We start from the raw sequence: 15,460 nt of genomic DNA, 5'->3' as shown, positions 1-15,460 counted from the left end.
TTTTCCCCATTAGGTCCAGTTCTCCTGCTCAATAATTATGCTCAGAAGAGAGCAGTGGGACACCCTTGCTCTGGATGTCTGCTGGGGAATGGTCAATAAGAACTGCAGTACGTGGTTCTTGGTCTATTCTGAAAGCTGAGCATAAATTTTCTTTCCTGATGTTTGATGTTTTTATTATTTGCTGTAGATAAGAACATTCTTTGCCTATAAACCTGGGTGCTCCCACAAATGGCCACATCCTCTGAAAGTTTATCTCAGCACTGGGACGTAATCCTACCAAGAAGGGAACAGTTAGAGCAGAAACTCTGATCATGAATCTTCCAGGGTGTCTTCTGGGATGGCAGTGCAGTTCCTGTCAAGAGCCAGAAAATGCAAGGCCATCAGATCTTTTGAGTTCTTTGAGCCCTCTACCAGCTCTCCAGTATGTCCAGAGCCACAATAAAATGCTTAAATTCTAATAGCCTAAAAAATCCTATCTTCTGAAATGCTAAATTCTGAAAGAAATGTTGATCAACCACTGCAATCCATGAGGTTCAACTGCGTGCCTTAGTCCCCCGAAACCAAAAATTTGACTTTCTAGTCATGTAGATACCCTAAGATTTTTTTCCCCCTGCTCTCTGGTTTCTAAAGCCCTCTGTAACCCTGCTTTAATCCTTTCTCTACACTCAGGTAGGACAGAAATTTGATTTTGTTTTTAACTCGACTGTCAGGAGTGTTGTGTTGAATCTTGTCTTGCAATGCTTTTGATTACATGGCATGGTAGTAGGAGCTGAATACAGCAAGAAGAATAAGGCATTATAGAATGTCAGGGGCTGATCCTCGTGTGGTGCAAATGAAATGATGACAAATGACACCATTCGAAGATCTGCCTCCAAATATCTTGACAGTCTTGACAGAATTCCTGGCATGGTTGAGATTCTTCTGAGCATAACTTTAGGACGCTACAAGGTGGATGCCCCCGCTAACTAATCATGGTTCCCTATGGAGTCAAAGGAAAGAAACCGGCACTTTCAGGGTACGACTGATCCACCTCAGTTCACACATCTATTCAAGCATGAGAAAAGATGCTTCTCAGATAGTCTTATTTCTCTTTACAGACTTCAAAAGGACTGGTGGGTGATGGGCTTATATGGATAATAAGTAGTACCCACCACAGAGCCCTCTTTGCAAAGGTAGCATGGATTTTTTTGGAAATGACCCTAAATCTTAACAGCAAATCCAGATTTTCAATATAATCTGATTTTGGACCTGGACATAAAGAAGTAAAATCTCAACAAATTTCTATCATGCAAGATTCAACCCAGAAAGGTTAAATCCTATCCCAGGTTCTGCCTGGGTGGCCCCCAGGGAATCACAACCTGTCTCAGTGCTTCCTTCCCCTCATCTACAAACAAGGAAGGGCAATAACCCTGCAGGGCTTGGAGGCCAGCTGCAAAACTGAGCAAAAAGCCAGAGAATCACCTCGGGGTAACCAGCTGATGTATTTTTTTGCTTTCAGCCAAATGTCTTATGAACAGAGTGGGGCTGACTGAGCAGAGCAGTGGAGAGTAGAGAGTTTTCACCCAACACCAGGCTATTGGATTGTGAAATAAACATATTTACAACCACCACTACATGTCTTGCTGCCAACAACACACCCAGACCAAACTGTTTTAGATGGTTCCCTCCCCAAAAGGCCAAGGGAATTCACTTCAAGGTGAAGTCACCAGAGATCGGAAGAGACAGCAATAATCTTTCCATGTTTCTTTCTTCCAGGAAGCAAATTTCCAGGTTGTTAGTAGCTTTCTGCTCTTCAGAAGACTCATTATCACCTGAACTAGCTAATTTCCAAAGGAAAAGAGGGGAAAAAAAGGCAGCAGGCACTTAACCACTCTTGAGCTGCTCCTTTGTGCCAGAAGCACTCCATCTCCAATTTTGTTTACACTGAAATAAAAGCTGAACAGTGTCATATCTTAAAATAACTTGCTGTTTGTAGCTCAGGAAAACCAGGGTCAGGGAAGTCTGAAACAAATTTAAAGAGGCAGTATAACTTAGACATGAGCTGGGACTTACAGATAAGGAGATATCTACATACACCTAAAGCTTAGCTAAATGCCTAGTCTGAAGTAAGCTGGAGCAACTAGAACTCTTCCATTGGTTTTAGTGCAGACTGGGGCAGGCATGGTTCTGAGATGAGAGATCTACATTTGTCCCACCAGAGCAAATCTGCAAACACAGATAATTCCCTTGTTAGGAAAGCTCAACACATGTTAGAGACAGATGAAGGGACTGATCCAAATACCCTTGAGATGTGCCAGTGGATCTAGGTCGGAAATAGGCTGTTTTAAAAGAAGGAGCTCTGTGACCCTGAGTGCAGAAATTACTGACTGAAAGGCTACATCTTTACAGACTTTAGGATGTTGGGCCAGAGGAAGGGCTCAGGGCTCAGGAACTACCTGCTCTGCCTCTGCAAGTCTACCATGACTCCCGAAATCCCCATGACATTGTCCTTCCAGCTCTGGCTGCCTCCAAGTCCGAAGCAGAGCATGGTATGGTATGAGGGAAGGTTAACGAGCTTGAATAGGTGGGATGCATGGAGAGAAACAAACCATGACTGTCCCGTCCACCCTGAAGGTTGAGCTCAATCATATCCTCCCTTGGAGTGAGACGATTTTCAAGGATGACACATATCAGCTGTTAAAGATGAAGTCAAGGCCCATACACATGAGTGTTAAGAATGGAAGAGTCAAGCCCTGGCCGAGTTTGAGGGACTAGGCCTCTGCAGGAGGTGCCTGGCTGCTTCTCAGCTGCCCTTAGGTGGCACTGCTGGCTGGAAATACCAAAATGCAGAGCGTCCATCACAGAGGTGCTTTCAGGGATACAAGGGGATCCCCCACACCTCACTCTCTGCCCAGCAAATCCGTATCCATTACTCGGACCCTGCACACCACTTGCATACATCCCAACACAGTCATGGATTGCAATGCAACAAGGACACGATATCACGGATGCTTGTATGAAAGGAAGCAGGCATGTGCCAGACACTGTAAGAAGGAAGTACCTGGACCTTACTGCGGTCTTTACTATTTCCCCTACACTTCAGCTTGGCCTGGCAACATGAAACAAGGTAGCAGCGGAAAAGTGAGGGCTCTCACGGGCCTGTTTCCTTGTGTGTGTTCCCAAAAATGTGCTCTTGAATGCGAGGAATGCCAAGGCCTCCCTCCATACAGATGATAGGTCAACCTTCTCCTGCTTGATTTCCATCACTCACCTCCTTCAGGCATCCTGCTCCCTTTTTCGCTGGTCCTGATACCTGCAACCTGTTCCCTGAGCTCTTGGGCAGCTCCCGTCCTCTGGAAGAGTCTTTGGATGTAGCTCTGTCCAGCTCATCTGTAGCTCCCTTCCCTGATGTGCAGAACAAACTCCCTGTGGGAGGTGCTGCTCGAGCACTCGTGCAAACCCAGCCTCAGAGAACCAACCATGCAAAAGTCATAATTGGCTTTATACTGGAATGAACACATTTTGGGGGATGAAGAGAGGAGGGAGTAAAAGCAGCTAGATGAGAGCTGTGTCACAGGCTAGCAAGCCTTCTGTGTAGGTGGGGGAATTCAAGAGATGCATTGGCTGAGGAGCAGTGGGACAGTGGGACCTGTCATCCTAACAGACAGGTTAGATGGGCACTAAAGAGATAAATCTTTTCTGATATGCTGGAAAGGGGTAACCGTGGAGGGGTTGGGAAGGTTGAGCAATTTAGCACCAAAGATACAGCAGAAGCAGAAAGTTTGGGAATAGATCTTAGGAGGTACTGATGTGACCATCTCTGCTGGATGGAAATGAACTGCTTCCCAAGCCGGAGAGACCCCAGTCAACAAAGCAAGGACACATCTGTCACAGGCGTTTCAGTCTGGACCTCTTGCTGAGTAATGGGAAAATGTGAAAGATGGCACCTGGGAGCCTGCTGGGAGAAGGAACAGCTGAACACAGTCACCTGAGTGTCCATGTACACTGAGTCGCTGGCGCCTGGAGGCCTGGAAAACTGCTGGTGTGAGCAACTTGCCTGACTTGAAGGAACAAGGAGATTCCCCTCTACTCTGGGCAGCTGGGAAATCATCAGCTCTTCAATCTTTCTCTTGCTGCCGGAGGTGCTGGCGGAAAGACGCTCAGGTCTCCATCAAACATTAATGCTCATCCCTGACTTACACTTGGCAAGAGATGATAAAAGCATCGTCAGAGCGAGTGATTGATCTGACCCGTGATTTAAAACGCCAGCACCGTGCCACAGAGCTGGAGCAAGAGGTAAGGGACTTGGCAGAAAGCCTGGGATGAGCCTCCACGACGAGGTGGACAGTGAAGCGTTCCTGTGCCGAGAACGTCTTCCTCCTCTTCTGCCAAAGTTTTTGCCTTTGAACCCGGGCGCTGCCATGAGTCTCTGCTTTGGGGGAAGGACACACTGGGGCCAGACTCTTCTCTGGAGATCCCACCCGAGTGTGACCCTGTGCCCCGTGCTCTGGGTGTTCCTGCTTGAGCAGGGGGGTTGGACTAGATGATCTCTAGAGGTTCCTTCCAACCTCAGCCATTCTGGGATTCTATGACACCAGTGAATGAAAATCCATGTCCCCTAAACCAGCTGTACAACATAATCATGAAATACAAGCATGGCTTGGAAAAGATCACAACAACATGCTTCTGGCTGCAGAAGAACATGCTTGCGCTGGGTGGGAGAGGCCACCGCTGCCAAGTTTATCCCATCAGAGCAAGAGCTGCATCTTATCACTTTTCCCACGCCCTGCTCGTCCTCTCCGAGGGATGGGAGCCTTTGGCTTGGATTAAGGACATTTACGCATCCATTAACATATTATTACTGTTTTTGTTTTGATTCTTACTGCTGCCCAAAAGGCCAAGCTGAGATCAGGACATTATTTACTAGAACAAACCCATGGTGAGAGTGTTGGCAGACAAGCCTTGGAAAACTGGCCATGCCCTATGAAGGGGATGGTCCAAAGAGATGGGAATAGAAAGAGCTGCAGAGAGGTACCAGAAGTCACATGGTAAACCCAGGCAGAGCTAAAAAACATCTCCAGCATCTCCTAAAAGAGTAATCCGTGCACATGACTGTCCTAAGGACATACTTTTGTGTTCACTTGGATGCATATTTTTTCAAGAGAAATTAAATTATACACTGCCATAGCTTCATCTCTAAGTTGTATGGGAAATACATGGCTGAGTTTTGTTAATATTGCCATTAACCAGAAAGGGTTAATGGCACATGAAGTATGTTTAGCAGGATTTTTTTTTTCTCTCCCAACAAACAAATCATACGAGAAAATGAAGTTCATGGCTGAGATCTGGCTGCCTGCCCACTAGGGCAGGGAAAATACAGATGGTTAGAAATATAAAAAAAAAAATAATCATGAGCTTGTGTTTCTTCATTAGTCCATACTAAAGGTCTCTGGGAACCCTCTGAACATACAGCAAATCGCAATGTTCAAATAAACTAGGGCAACTGGTCCCCACAAACCAAGACCAGCTCTGGTATGAGGCCAGCACCAAGAAGTGGCCATCATCCAGCAGAGACCAAAGATGATGTTTTTCTTCAGGCGATACCTTGTATGTACATGGGTTTGTTAACACACACACATACACAACACACTCAGCTACTATCATCAGTCTGGAAATGCAAAAAAAGTGAGCCTGATTCCTACCCTGAATTAAGCCCCAATCTTGAGCCGATAAGAGTAGGCAAATTTTGGTGGGTTGTTGCCTTTTGCTACATTCCTGGCCACCAGTTGGAGAAAGGACCATGGTTTAGATTAAAGAGAGTGTTGTAAGAACAGCTTCCCTCCACTCTTGCAAACAGAGTCTCTGGCAAATATCCTCATGTCAACAAGGCCCATATTGTATTTGAACTGATTGAAGTGCAACCACTGCAAATTGCATGCGTGTGTAGACAAGTTGGCTGTAAAATCAGTGCTGTGCAGTCTGGGCTTTTGTGGGTGAAGCCAGAAGAAAGTCTGCCTTCCTCAAGTCTTGTCAACTCTCCCAAACCCGTGGAGCAGATGAGATTCTGCGAGGCTCCCTTTTTTATTTCCAAAATGTTAATTAGCTATCAAAGTAAATAGGTGTTAGCAGAAACAAAGAGCTTTACAGCAGTCTGAGTAAACAGCTTAGAGTGAGTTTAATTTTCTCTTTCTAGGCAAATGTGATCTCTTCACTTCATTGTTCTCCAGTTACCTTCAGGGACACAGAATGAAGCTCCAGTGACTCTGGTGGGTGCCAACTCTTTGGTAGCACTGGGGTAGCCAATGCCACCTGTGGCTTCACTTAAACTTGTCCCCCTGAGGTTGAAATGAGCTTGCTTTTGATGAACAAGATGCATAACGCTCTCAGGGACTAACTATTATAGCAGTTCAGCTAAATGTAGCAACTACCCTAAACTCCATCCTGTTTCTTAATCCTTAGAGCTTTCTAGTCTAGACAGGGCACGTAGGTTTAATGTAAAAAACAGGCCTCATGCAACAGAAAATTTACAAGCTCCCATGAAACTGCAAACACCTCACAGAAAGAAGCATCAAAGGGCACAAGCTCATTTTGCTTTTCTTCTTTAGGCCACTTTTGAAAACTGAGCCTAAGTCACATCTTTGTGGTATTTTGCTGGTTGTGTGGGTGGAAGGTTTGCTGCCAGGCAGGACAGTTTTTATGATACTTTGGCGTGTGCAGCCACTTTCAGTTCATCTGTTTTCTTGCTAGTTGTACTAGAAAGCAACTAAAACCCTGAGTTTTCTTCTCCTGTCAAGGGGACTGGTGAAACCTGCATAGCAAACAAATGCTATGGACACTCATTTCAGCCTTGAGATCTTCTGCTCCAAGCACTTTCCCATCAATTTCCATCAAGACCTTTGACAGCATGCACAAATTAATGGCTGGGTCATTCTTCTAATCTCACATAACATAAAAAGATTGTGGAATCATGCTGGATTGTGCTTGTAGGGACTGGCGACAGGACCAAAACCAAAAAGCTGTCACGCCTGAGCAGATCTCCCTCTGCCACCTAGGCTACACTCTAAGCGGCTCCAAATGGGAGAAATATACTTGCATGATAGTACAAACTACCATGAATCCAAGTGAATTTTCACTTGAAACTCATTCTCGGTTGACATGGAGTAACCCATGAAGCAGGAGGTAAAATACCACATGATCACAGCTTGAGTAGATATCTTTGCTGGTGGTAGCGCTTTCCTTTCACAGCTGGGTTGCTAATGATCCAGCCGGATACATCCTGGCTTTGGATCCAGACCCCAGGTAGGTTTTCAGGTCAGCATAATAAAGTCACGCAGCCTACTTCCCTCGGAACAAGAACAACCAGAAAAATGTGTACAGCAGCTTCCCCGGCAGCTTCTGATCTTGTTCCACCACGCTGACTTCTGCTAGGAGAGTGAGGTTAGTTAATTAATTGCTACAATTAGCATGGGGAACTATTCCTGCCCATGATGGTTACCTTTTCCTCCCCTTCTTGGTTCATCCAAATTACTGACTCATTTATACAGAGACTGCAAATCCTGCAAGTCACAGACTGTACAAATCCAAGCACTGAAGGGCTTGAGGAAGAGGAGGTAAAGGTGCAAGATAGAAATGCCAGAAGGCCTGAGCTCTATTTCTACCTGGGGACTGCTGTGTTCTCTCCATATCCCTTATCCTCCCCTATTTATCATCCCATGGCTGTGATGAGTGGTGAGGGGGAACTATGGTAGCTACAGAGCTGCAAAAATTGCTATGCCTATTTAAATTCTCACTAGATCTGATCCATCAGGAGGGATGTAGGTACGATAAGATGGACAAGACTCCTACTACCCACTGCAAAGATCCTGCAAATTCTCTGTACAGTCTTGGGTCATGGGTCCTTCCACAAACACTTTGGGAGATGGATGGGAGCTCAGAACCAGGATGAGGGCCATCGCAAGTCTACCGTAGTGATCCCATGGGCTGCCTCTACTTAGCAGCGATGCTGAAGAGAAGCTGTATTCCAGAGGTGACTGTGGTGATACCATTTTGCTGAGCATCAAAGCGAAGCACTAGCCCTGAATAATTCATGGGTGCTCTCTGATCTTTTTCTGCAGCATCTGGATGCATCTGCTGTGTTTGCTGTTGCAGGCCATTGCAGGCCTTTTCTCAGATGACTCAGAAATTTATTCTTTGGCAGCTGGGTACTGTTGCAAGAGGGTAATTTTCTTACAGTGTTAATGAGCTATGATTTTATTACAAACTGGGATTTTTGTTCCTCTTTTGCTGATGTCACTCCATGGTCCTACAGGGAATAGAGTTTGGATCTCTGAAGCCTAACAAATCCTATGTTCCCTTTGGGACAAATGTACTTGCAAGCATGAGATTGTTTTTCCTCGTGATGCCCTGGCTTATATTTCACTTAAGCCCAGTATTGATCCTGTTTTCTCTGGACTAGGAGCTCATTTTACTAAACTGGGAGAAAAAGTTCCACCAGCTGAGCGCAAGCAAAATGAAAAGTCTTGAAACAAAACAGCTCCTTAAAAAGGTGTCTGCAATTTAGCTGACCCTTGATGATTGCGATACTGACATCGGAACTGGATGTAATTTATTTAGCCTGACCTTTCTCTGCAAGATTATGCTCACAGCATTATCAAGGATTCTTTATACCACTTGTACAGTCATTGCCAAGGTGACGTCCCGTTTAATGCGTCAATCGCTGAAGATTGAATTCACGCTATTGTGATGCTTTGTTTGCTGTCCTGCCTGACAATCTTTTGGCAGAGTTTCAGCTTGTGCAGATTGCAGCTGCTCCACTATTGACCAAAACAAATTAAAGTTGGACATTATTATTGGGAGATTTATGTAGGCAGCATCTGTGAGTCTTTCCTGCACTAGACTGGGGTCTCCTTCTTGTAGGTGCTTTGCAGGAAAATGGACTCGTCTTTGCTGTGGGAAGACCTTTTGGGGATGACATGGAAGGAATGTGATGAAAGGAGAGAGAGGGGAAATTCTGCATGTTTAAAGGATGAACACAACAAAGAGTTTAAAAGAAAAAAGAGACTTTTAGTTTGCCATTGGCAATATCTTTTAGCCACATCATCAGACAGCAGAAGCCAAGCACTATCAATTGTGAAGGGAACCATGCCTACTCTTCCATTTAGTTGGTTTTACAGCTCTGCTTGCCAGCTGAACTCCTCAGACCCAACATTCATTACTATTATAACAGGAAAGCCCTGTCTAGAAGCTAGATAGATCCAGGAATCCCACAGCTGATGCCAGTGGCAGAAGGACCAGCAGTTAACCACAGCACTGCACTCCTGCCCCCAGTCCCATTCTACTCCATCTGGAACTTAGGTGGCCCTTCAAGGTGGCCCTGTCTCAGCTAACTAATTTTAAGAGACTCAGAGGCCTACAGATATAGAAGAAGATGAGTCAGATGGCTTGCAGGGTTAACAACTACCCCCTTTTTGGGTATCAAAGGTAGGAAATCCTCCTCAAGTCTTTCCAAAGACTACTCCAGCATCACACCAGGTTGCAGCTCCCCTCCCTCAAGTCTGATCTAATAGAAGAGTTGGACTCCCCAAGGAAGAACAACATGGGAAATGCCATAGACTGTGGAAACAGCTCCTACTGTCTCACTGTACCTGTGTTCTCCTCGGACTGGTTGAAACCACAGATCTGGCAGATGCTGCGAACCCATTTGTTCATGTCGTCCTCTGTCTCAGCCACCAGGTAGAAGGTCCTGTCGCTCGTCTTGATGTCAAAGATATAGCTGTCTTGCAGCTCCTTCTTGTTGAAGGTCAGTCCTGCATCCACTTGTTCACAGAAATTGAGGTTGATCACACGCAAGGGTTTCTTGGAGTGATCATTTTTGTAGTATTCTAGGACATCAGGATCACCACTCATCCGACCACTGCGCAGGACAAACCAGCGTTTCTTCCATGCCTGAAACCAAGAAGAGTGAGAGTATGAACACCAGGGATTGTTTCATAGCTCAAATCATGCAGGGCCAAGACACCAATAAAACCCATGATGGCGCAGATGAACACAAAAACTTTTGGCCCAGTAAGGTCTAAGACACTGTTTAGTACCTCAGAACAAGAGGTGCACAGACCCAGATCGCTTAGGAATTTGATACTCAAAGCTCACTGGTTATCCAGGAGAGTTAGGTACCAAAATACTGTTAGGGCCTAGGGTTCATACAATTTCAAGAAGTGCTAGTCCTGAGGCTGGAGCTTAGAGCGACTTTGCTCCCATGGTGAAGCTCTGCTGCACCTCTCATGACCTGAACACCCTTTGCTCCTTGACATGAGATAACTTGTGAGAAGGAATTACTGGCAATAACTGAAAAGCCTTCTAGTGATTCACAGGAACCCAGGCTCTTTGGATGCAGCATCCTAGGTATCCTGCCCTTCAGAGAACCCCTGAGAGCATTATAATGAGCATTTACAGACACAGGGCATGTCAATCCCATCTCTGTTTAAATGCCAGCATAGAAAGGCTAAAAAAGCCAATGGGAAACTGTTTTGTTTTTTTAAATATCAGGAATAATGCCAGGAAGACCGTGGAGAATCCAGGCTTCATTTGTTTCCAGTATCTTCTGTTCCCTTGTACGTAGGAAATTCCTTAGCAAAGAAAAGGTTATTGATTCTTAAGAGCACTGCTGGCCGGCTGCCCTCCAGCCCGGCTTCACCAGGCAAAACCGCCCCTGCCGGGCTGCCCCTGAGAACAGCCTCAGGGTTTTATGCTGTTTTAAGCAAGCTGGAAAATAAATGTCACTCGCAAGCCCCATCTGCTCCCTTGCTCTTCTCCTCCCCTGTGCGAACACCTGCTTTGCACGGAGGAAGGAGCTGGAAGAGTGCGACCACGTGGAGAGCTGTTTTGCACTTCAGCGCTCCTCCGCCAAGAAGGAAAACATGTGTTTGTGGAGAACGCCTTGGACCAGCTGCTGATGGGGGAGAGCAGGAACGAAACTGGGGCCTGAGCTGAAGCTTTCGGCAGCATGAAACAAATGGGGCTTTTGAGGTTGTGAAGTTGTCCCCGAGGCAAGCTCTGGAGATACCTCTGGGTTGGTCCAGCAGCTGAGTCAACAAGGGGGTTTGAGACAGGCCACCATGAAGGGTGGCACAGAGGTTCAGTGCCCCAACAGGAGACTTGAGGCCAACTATGTGGATACCACAAGTTGGGTGAAAGAGCCCCTGAGCGCTACCCCATCCTCTTAGCTCAAGCATCCCCACATGCAGCTGGCAGCCCACAGTTCCTCGGTACTGGAGACAGGAGTGGTCACAAAGACCGAGAGCGGCATGTCACAACTTACACACTGTGTGGAGAATAGTGCCTGTCTAAGGGATATCTATCCTGCAGGCTGGAGTTTACCCAGCTGGGAAGCTTTCGTGGCTGGCTCTGCTCTAGCATCAGACTCCCCATGCCTGGGGGAGGGATTCACAGGCCAAGGAAATCCCTGTTGTAAGACCTTACAAAGGGCTGATCTCAGCTCTCGTGACGGGAGGAAGGGAGGGATTCATGCAAGTGTAGCTTTTAAAAAATTGGTTCCCCGGTCTAAGTCATTTGTGCAAGTTGCTTTTGGAGGCGGGGAGAGAGGCAAGTGTTTCCTAGGATCAGTTCAAGATCTAAACAGGGATTTGTGGCAAAGAGGGTCTCCAGATGCAAAGTGGGAGGTATTGGCTTGGCTTGGTAGCTTGCGAGGACCTCATGAACTGCCTGGACCTTGGTCTGAAACATCTACTTGTGCTGCATTGAGTGGAGCTGGGCCATGCGCATTGGAGCAGAGCTCCTGTCCAGCACCCACAAGGGGACATTCGGGGGCCACACACCATGCCCCAGTCACCCAGCTCAGTTGTTTCTGTCCTGGGGCAAGGAAGAGCATCCCGCAGGCTCTCAGAGCTCCAGCTGATGTTGTAAAATGATCTCCCCATTCCCTTCCCTGCACTGAACAGGATTTGAGTCAGGAGAACCTCAGGGCCTCTAACCAAATCCACATATCTTGATGTTTGTGGTTCACCCAGGATTCCTCAACACCTTCAGGCACAGCCAGGTTGTCACATTTGTGGATCTTTCCCCCAGATCATTTCCCTGGTCCTTGCTGCAACGTAAGGTCATGTCTGCTGATGAGAGCTACTCTTCCATGTCCCGGATGAAAGTCAGAGTGAGCCCCTATCTCATACAACCTGGGGGCCCCTGCTTTGACCATCTTGTGTAGTTACTCATCTCCCAGCACTTGCGCTAAACCCATTTCCGCCAGCCAAGCACGAAGAAGGACGACAGTGTTTGTCATGGATAAAGCTTGGTGTTGAGCCCGCAGCATACTGAGAGAGTGGCATGCCGTGATAACGGTCTGCTGGAGACGGCTCCGTGGTCCGGTGCCAAGCCAAGTAGAGTGGGTTTTGTTTTATTCCTAAGTTTCACACGCGGCTTTTCTTTTTTTTTTTTCTTTTTTTTTTTCTGAGGGGAGAGTTGTTGTTGAACAGAATGTCAGCGTTATCTGTTAAAAATTGCAAGGAATGAAAAACAAACTCACCAAAAATATTTATAATGGAAAATGAGAGGCCCATGAACAACAACATGGGCTGAATATGGCCCACAAGGATGACCGGGGTGATGTGAAGTATTGCAGGTGCTTCTGAGTTACATGATGCAGATCTTGGTTTCCACCAAGGATACACTGGGTAGGGATATGATCCCCACTGTTCTGCCCTGGCTGTGGTTGCTTGATGAGATTTGGCTTGCAAAAAAAGAAAAAAAAAAGGCAAAAAGAAAAAAAAAAAGGCACCAGCTTTTGGGGTCAGATGATTCTGAGAGGCTGGGTCATGAGTAAGCACATGACTTCTCTAACAAGGAAGAGCTGGCAGCCACAAACATCTCAAATAACGTGAGAGAGAGCCAGCAAGGTGGACTGTGTACTAAGGACCTCGGCGACAATAACCAGGAGGGGATGATGGACCCCAGGAGGCTTCCTGGAGTTCGGCTGGTGCTGATCTCCCATGTTGCTGGTGATGGACATGTGCTAGATCTCAGTAACTTAATGGCATTAGGTCCCCAGGGCTACCAGGACAACCCTGGTACAACAACATGAGAAACTCGGAGAGGTAAAATCAATCCAATCTCATATTTGCTTTGGCAGCTAGTGAGCTATCCCAGCCAAAGTTTTGTCTCTGCTACGTACACACTGGAAACAATTTACAGGAGCGTCCTTGCCCTGTGTTTGTGGGGATGCACTATGCAAAATGACTGCAAATCGCCCAGTAAAAGTGCAGTCCCATCTTGCAAGGGACATGGGATGAATTTGCTGGGCAGTGCATTGGGAAATGCCCTCGTGTCTGCTGGTACATCCAGAGTCAGACTTTGCTTTTGGAAACACACTCCCTGATTGACTTTAAACAAGGTCCAAGGCTCAGTACCTACAAGTGCATCCAGCAGACAGTGATGCACACTCATAAGAGGGCTCACCTCACACCATTGCTTTGCTTTTTGGAGATCTTGCTGGCTGAAATAAGGAAAAGACATTTCTACAATCGTTTCTCTGAACAATCCAACTTGCGCTGTACTTCTCAAAAGCTTAAAAATATTGCAAAACAAACTCATGAAGATTCATTCTAGCTCCAGGTACCAAACACGGCATTAACTTCCTCCTATTAACACCCAGTCATTTCTTTGAAGCCACGCTACACTCATGGAGCAAGAAACAGGTACACATCAATGAGTGGTCTAGAAGAGGATCAAATCTTGGAGCCACATGAATCACTGCGTAAATGAAAGCCCATTCAGCCCTGGTTCTTGTTACTTGGCTTGCTGCATTTCAGCCTCCAGGAGACAAGCCTTGGAGCACTCCAGCATGGCTGAGAAGTTATATTAAAAAAAGAAGAATACAGTAACTAGGCTCCCGAATTTAGGGCCTTCAGGGGAAATTCTGGATGAAATACTGCCAAAGATGCCAACAACGTTACCACTGCTTCCTCTTTTATCACTGATATGAGACCCACAGTTTCCCTACTTCTCTTTGGTCTGCATGCTAGCAATGGAAAGCCCCAGGCAGTTGATATTTGGCAGAGAAAATGGTAACCCACACAGTGTGATTTTAGTGCATAAGTCCTAAAATAAGCTAGTTAAAATGGAATTACTCTATCCAGGCACGGATTTACTGGGAAGCTAGAACTAGACCACAAGACTCAGCATTGCACCCAGCGTGGACACTTTCTCTGCCTCTGCATGGTGTCTTTGTGGACCTCCCTGACGTTAAGAGTAACTGCTGCTTTTCTAAAACAGCTCTGACCCAGAAAACAACAACAAAACATTCTCCTGCCTCCTCTCCTGGCACCTTTCAGATACATTGTGTTCCCACCAGCTAAAAGACATTTTATTGGATTTCACTGCTGTAGTGAGAGCTAATGCCACGTGTAATTGAGAGGAAGAACAAGGGCTGGGCTGCTGTCTCACTAGGATGAGGGTTTTGTTGTGTTAGATGTGCAGTCTGAAAACATGGGGATGATTCCCGCAGGGTTTTGTGGGCTTCAGCTCAGCTCCATGGTGTGGCACTTGGGCCAGAGCAAAGATAGATTCCTTTGTGCCTAGATTCCTCATTTTAGCCTCATTGAGTCCCTGTAGATCTTGAGGGAAAGCACTCCCACTCATGCTACACCAGATGTGCTGCAAACAGCTGTGCCAGATGAGGAATTTCTCCTTCCCCAGCTCTTCTTCCTGAAGAGCCAGCTGTGGCTGAGCAGTTATACAAGCTCATCCAGGTGATTTTAAATAGTTTAATTTGGTGATTTGAGGGAACCTGTCTGAGTTTTCTTGGAGAGGATGAGGAAACCTTCATCCTGCCCTCCCTGTCATTTGCTGTATCTAGTACAAGTGCCTTCAGCTAAGCTGGATCCATTTACCAGTTCATGTCGATGTGGGTGGATCAGCCCTTAAACTCAATGCCTCTATCTTCTAAGACCCGTTTCTGAGCCAAAGAAATAAGCCTTGGCTCTTCTGGTTATTCTCTCCTTTTTATAAGAGGATGGAAGGCAAAAAGAAAGAACTAATAGAAAACTATTAATTCTAAAGAGGTTTTCTTTCTTTTTGTGAGTTTTAAACAACAGGTTTGTTAAGTGAGTGTTTTAGTCCTTCCCCATGGAGATGCTACACTTCTGCTAGCAAATGAGGCAAATCCGCCTATTCCTAGTTCTTACCCATTTCCAGCTTTTCTGAAGTCACCAGCCCACCTTGCTCTCGGCACGGTCTAGCCAAGAGCCTGCACTCCAGTCCCACGTGGCTTGAGCCAAGGGTTGTGTTTGCTTAACAGCTTTACGATGTAGAAAGGCCAATAGTTTAACAGCCATAAAATGGTGCCTGTGTGGCATAAATTTCCAGCTGTGTGGCCCTTTGTTCACATCAGGTTGCTTCGCTGTTAAATTACAGCTGCTAGAGGTCCTTAATATCATCGACAAACATTTTGACGCTTCACAAGTACTTCTTT

The 15,460-nt window shown here is 46.2% G+C and overlaps 1 protein-coding gene and 1 long non-coding RNA gene across 3 annotated transcripts in view; one reads left to right on the top strand and one right to left on the bottom strand.

Annotated features, from left to right (window-relative positions):
- The window catches only part of LOC148592420 (uncharacterized), a 381,317-nt gene that overhangs the window by 30,513 nt on the left and 335,344 nt on the right, over positions 1-15,460 (top strand). The gene's annotated exons all lie outside the window — the stretch shown is intronic.
- GAB2 (GRB2 associated binding protein 2) overlaps positions 1-15,460 on the bottom strand; it is a 108,020-nt gene that overhangs the window by 35,577 nt on the left and 56,983 nt on the right. For both annotated transcript variants that reach the window (XR_015913941.1, XM_088534980.1), the window contains exon 2: positions 9,624-9,924. Coding sequence is in view for 1 of the 2 variants with exons in the window: in XM_088534980.1 (XP_088391106.1) it covers positions 9,624-9,924 (301 nt within the window). In the remaining variant the exon portion in view is untranslated. The remainder of the gene's footprint in view (positions 1-9,623; positions 9,925-15,460) is intronic.

This window comes from Tinamus guttatus, unplaced genomic scaffold (assembly GCF_059628265.1).
Source record: "Tinamus guttatus ecotype Peru unplaced genomic scaffold, ASM5962826v1 Tinamus_guttatus_pri_ptg000602l, whole genome shotgun sequence".
Classification (NCBI taxonomy): domain Eukaryota; kingdom Metazoa; phylum Chordata; class Aves; order Tinamiformes; family Tinamidae; genus Tinamus; species Tinamus guttatus.
This window is presented reverse-complemented; position numbering and strand designations above follow the sequence as displayed.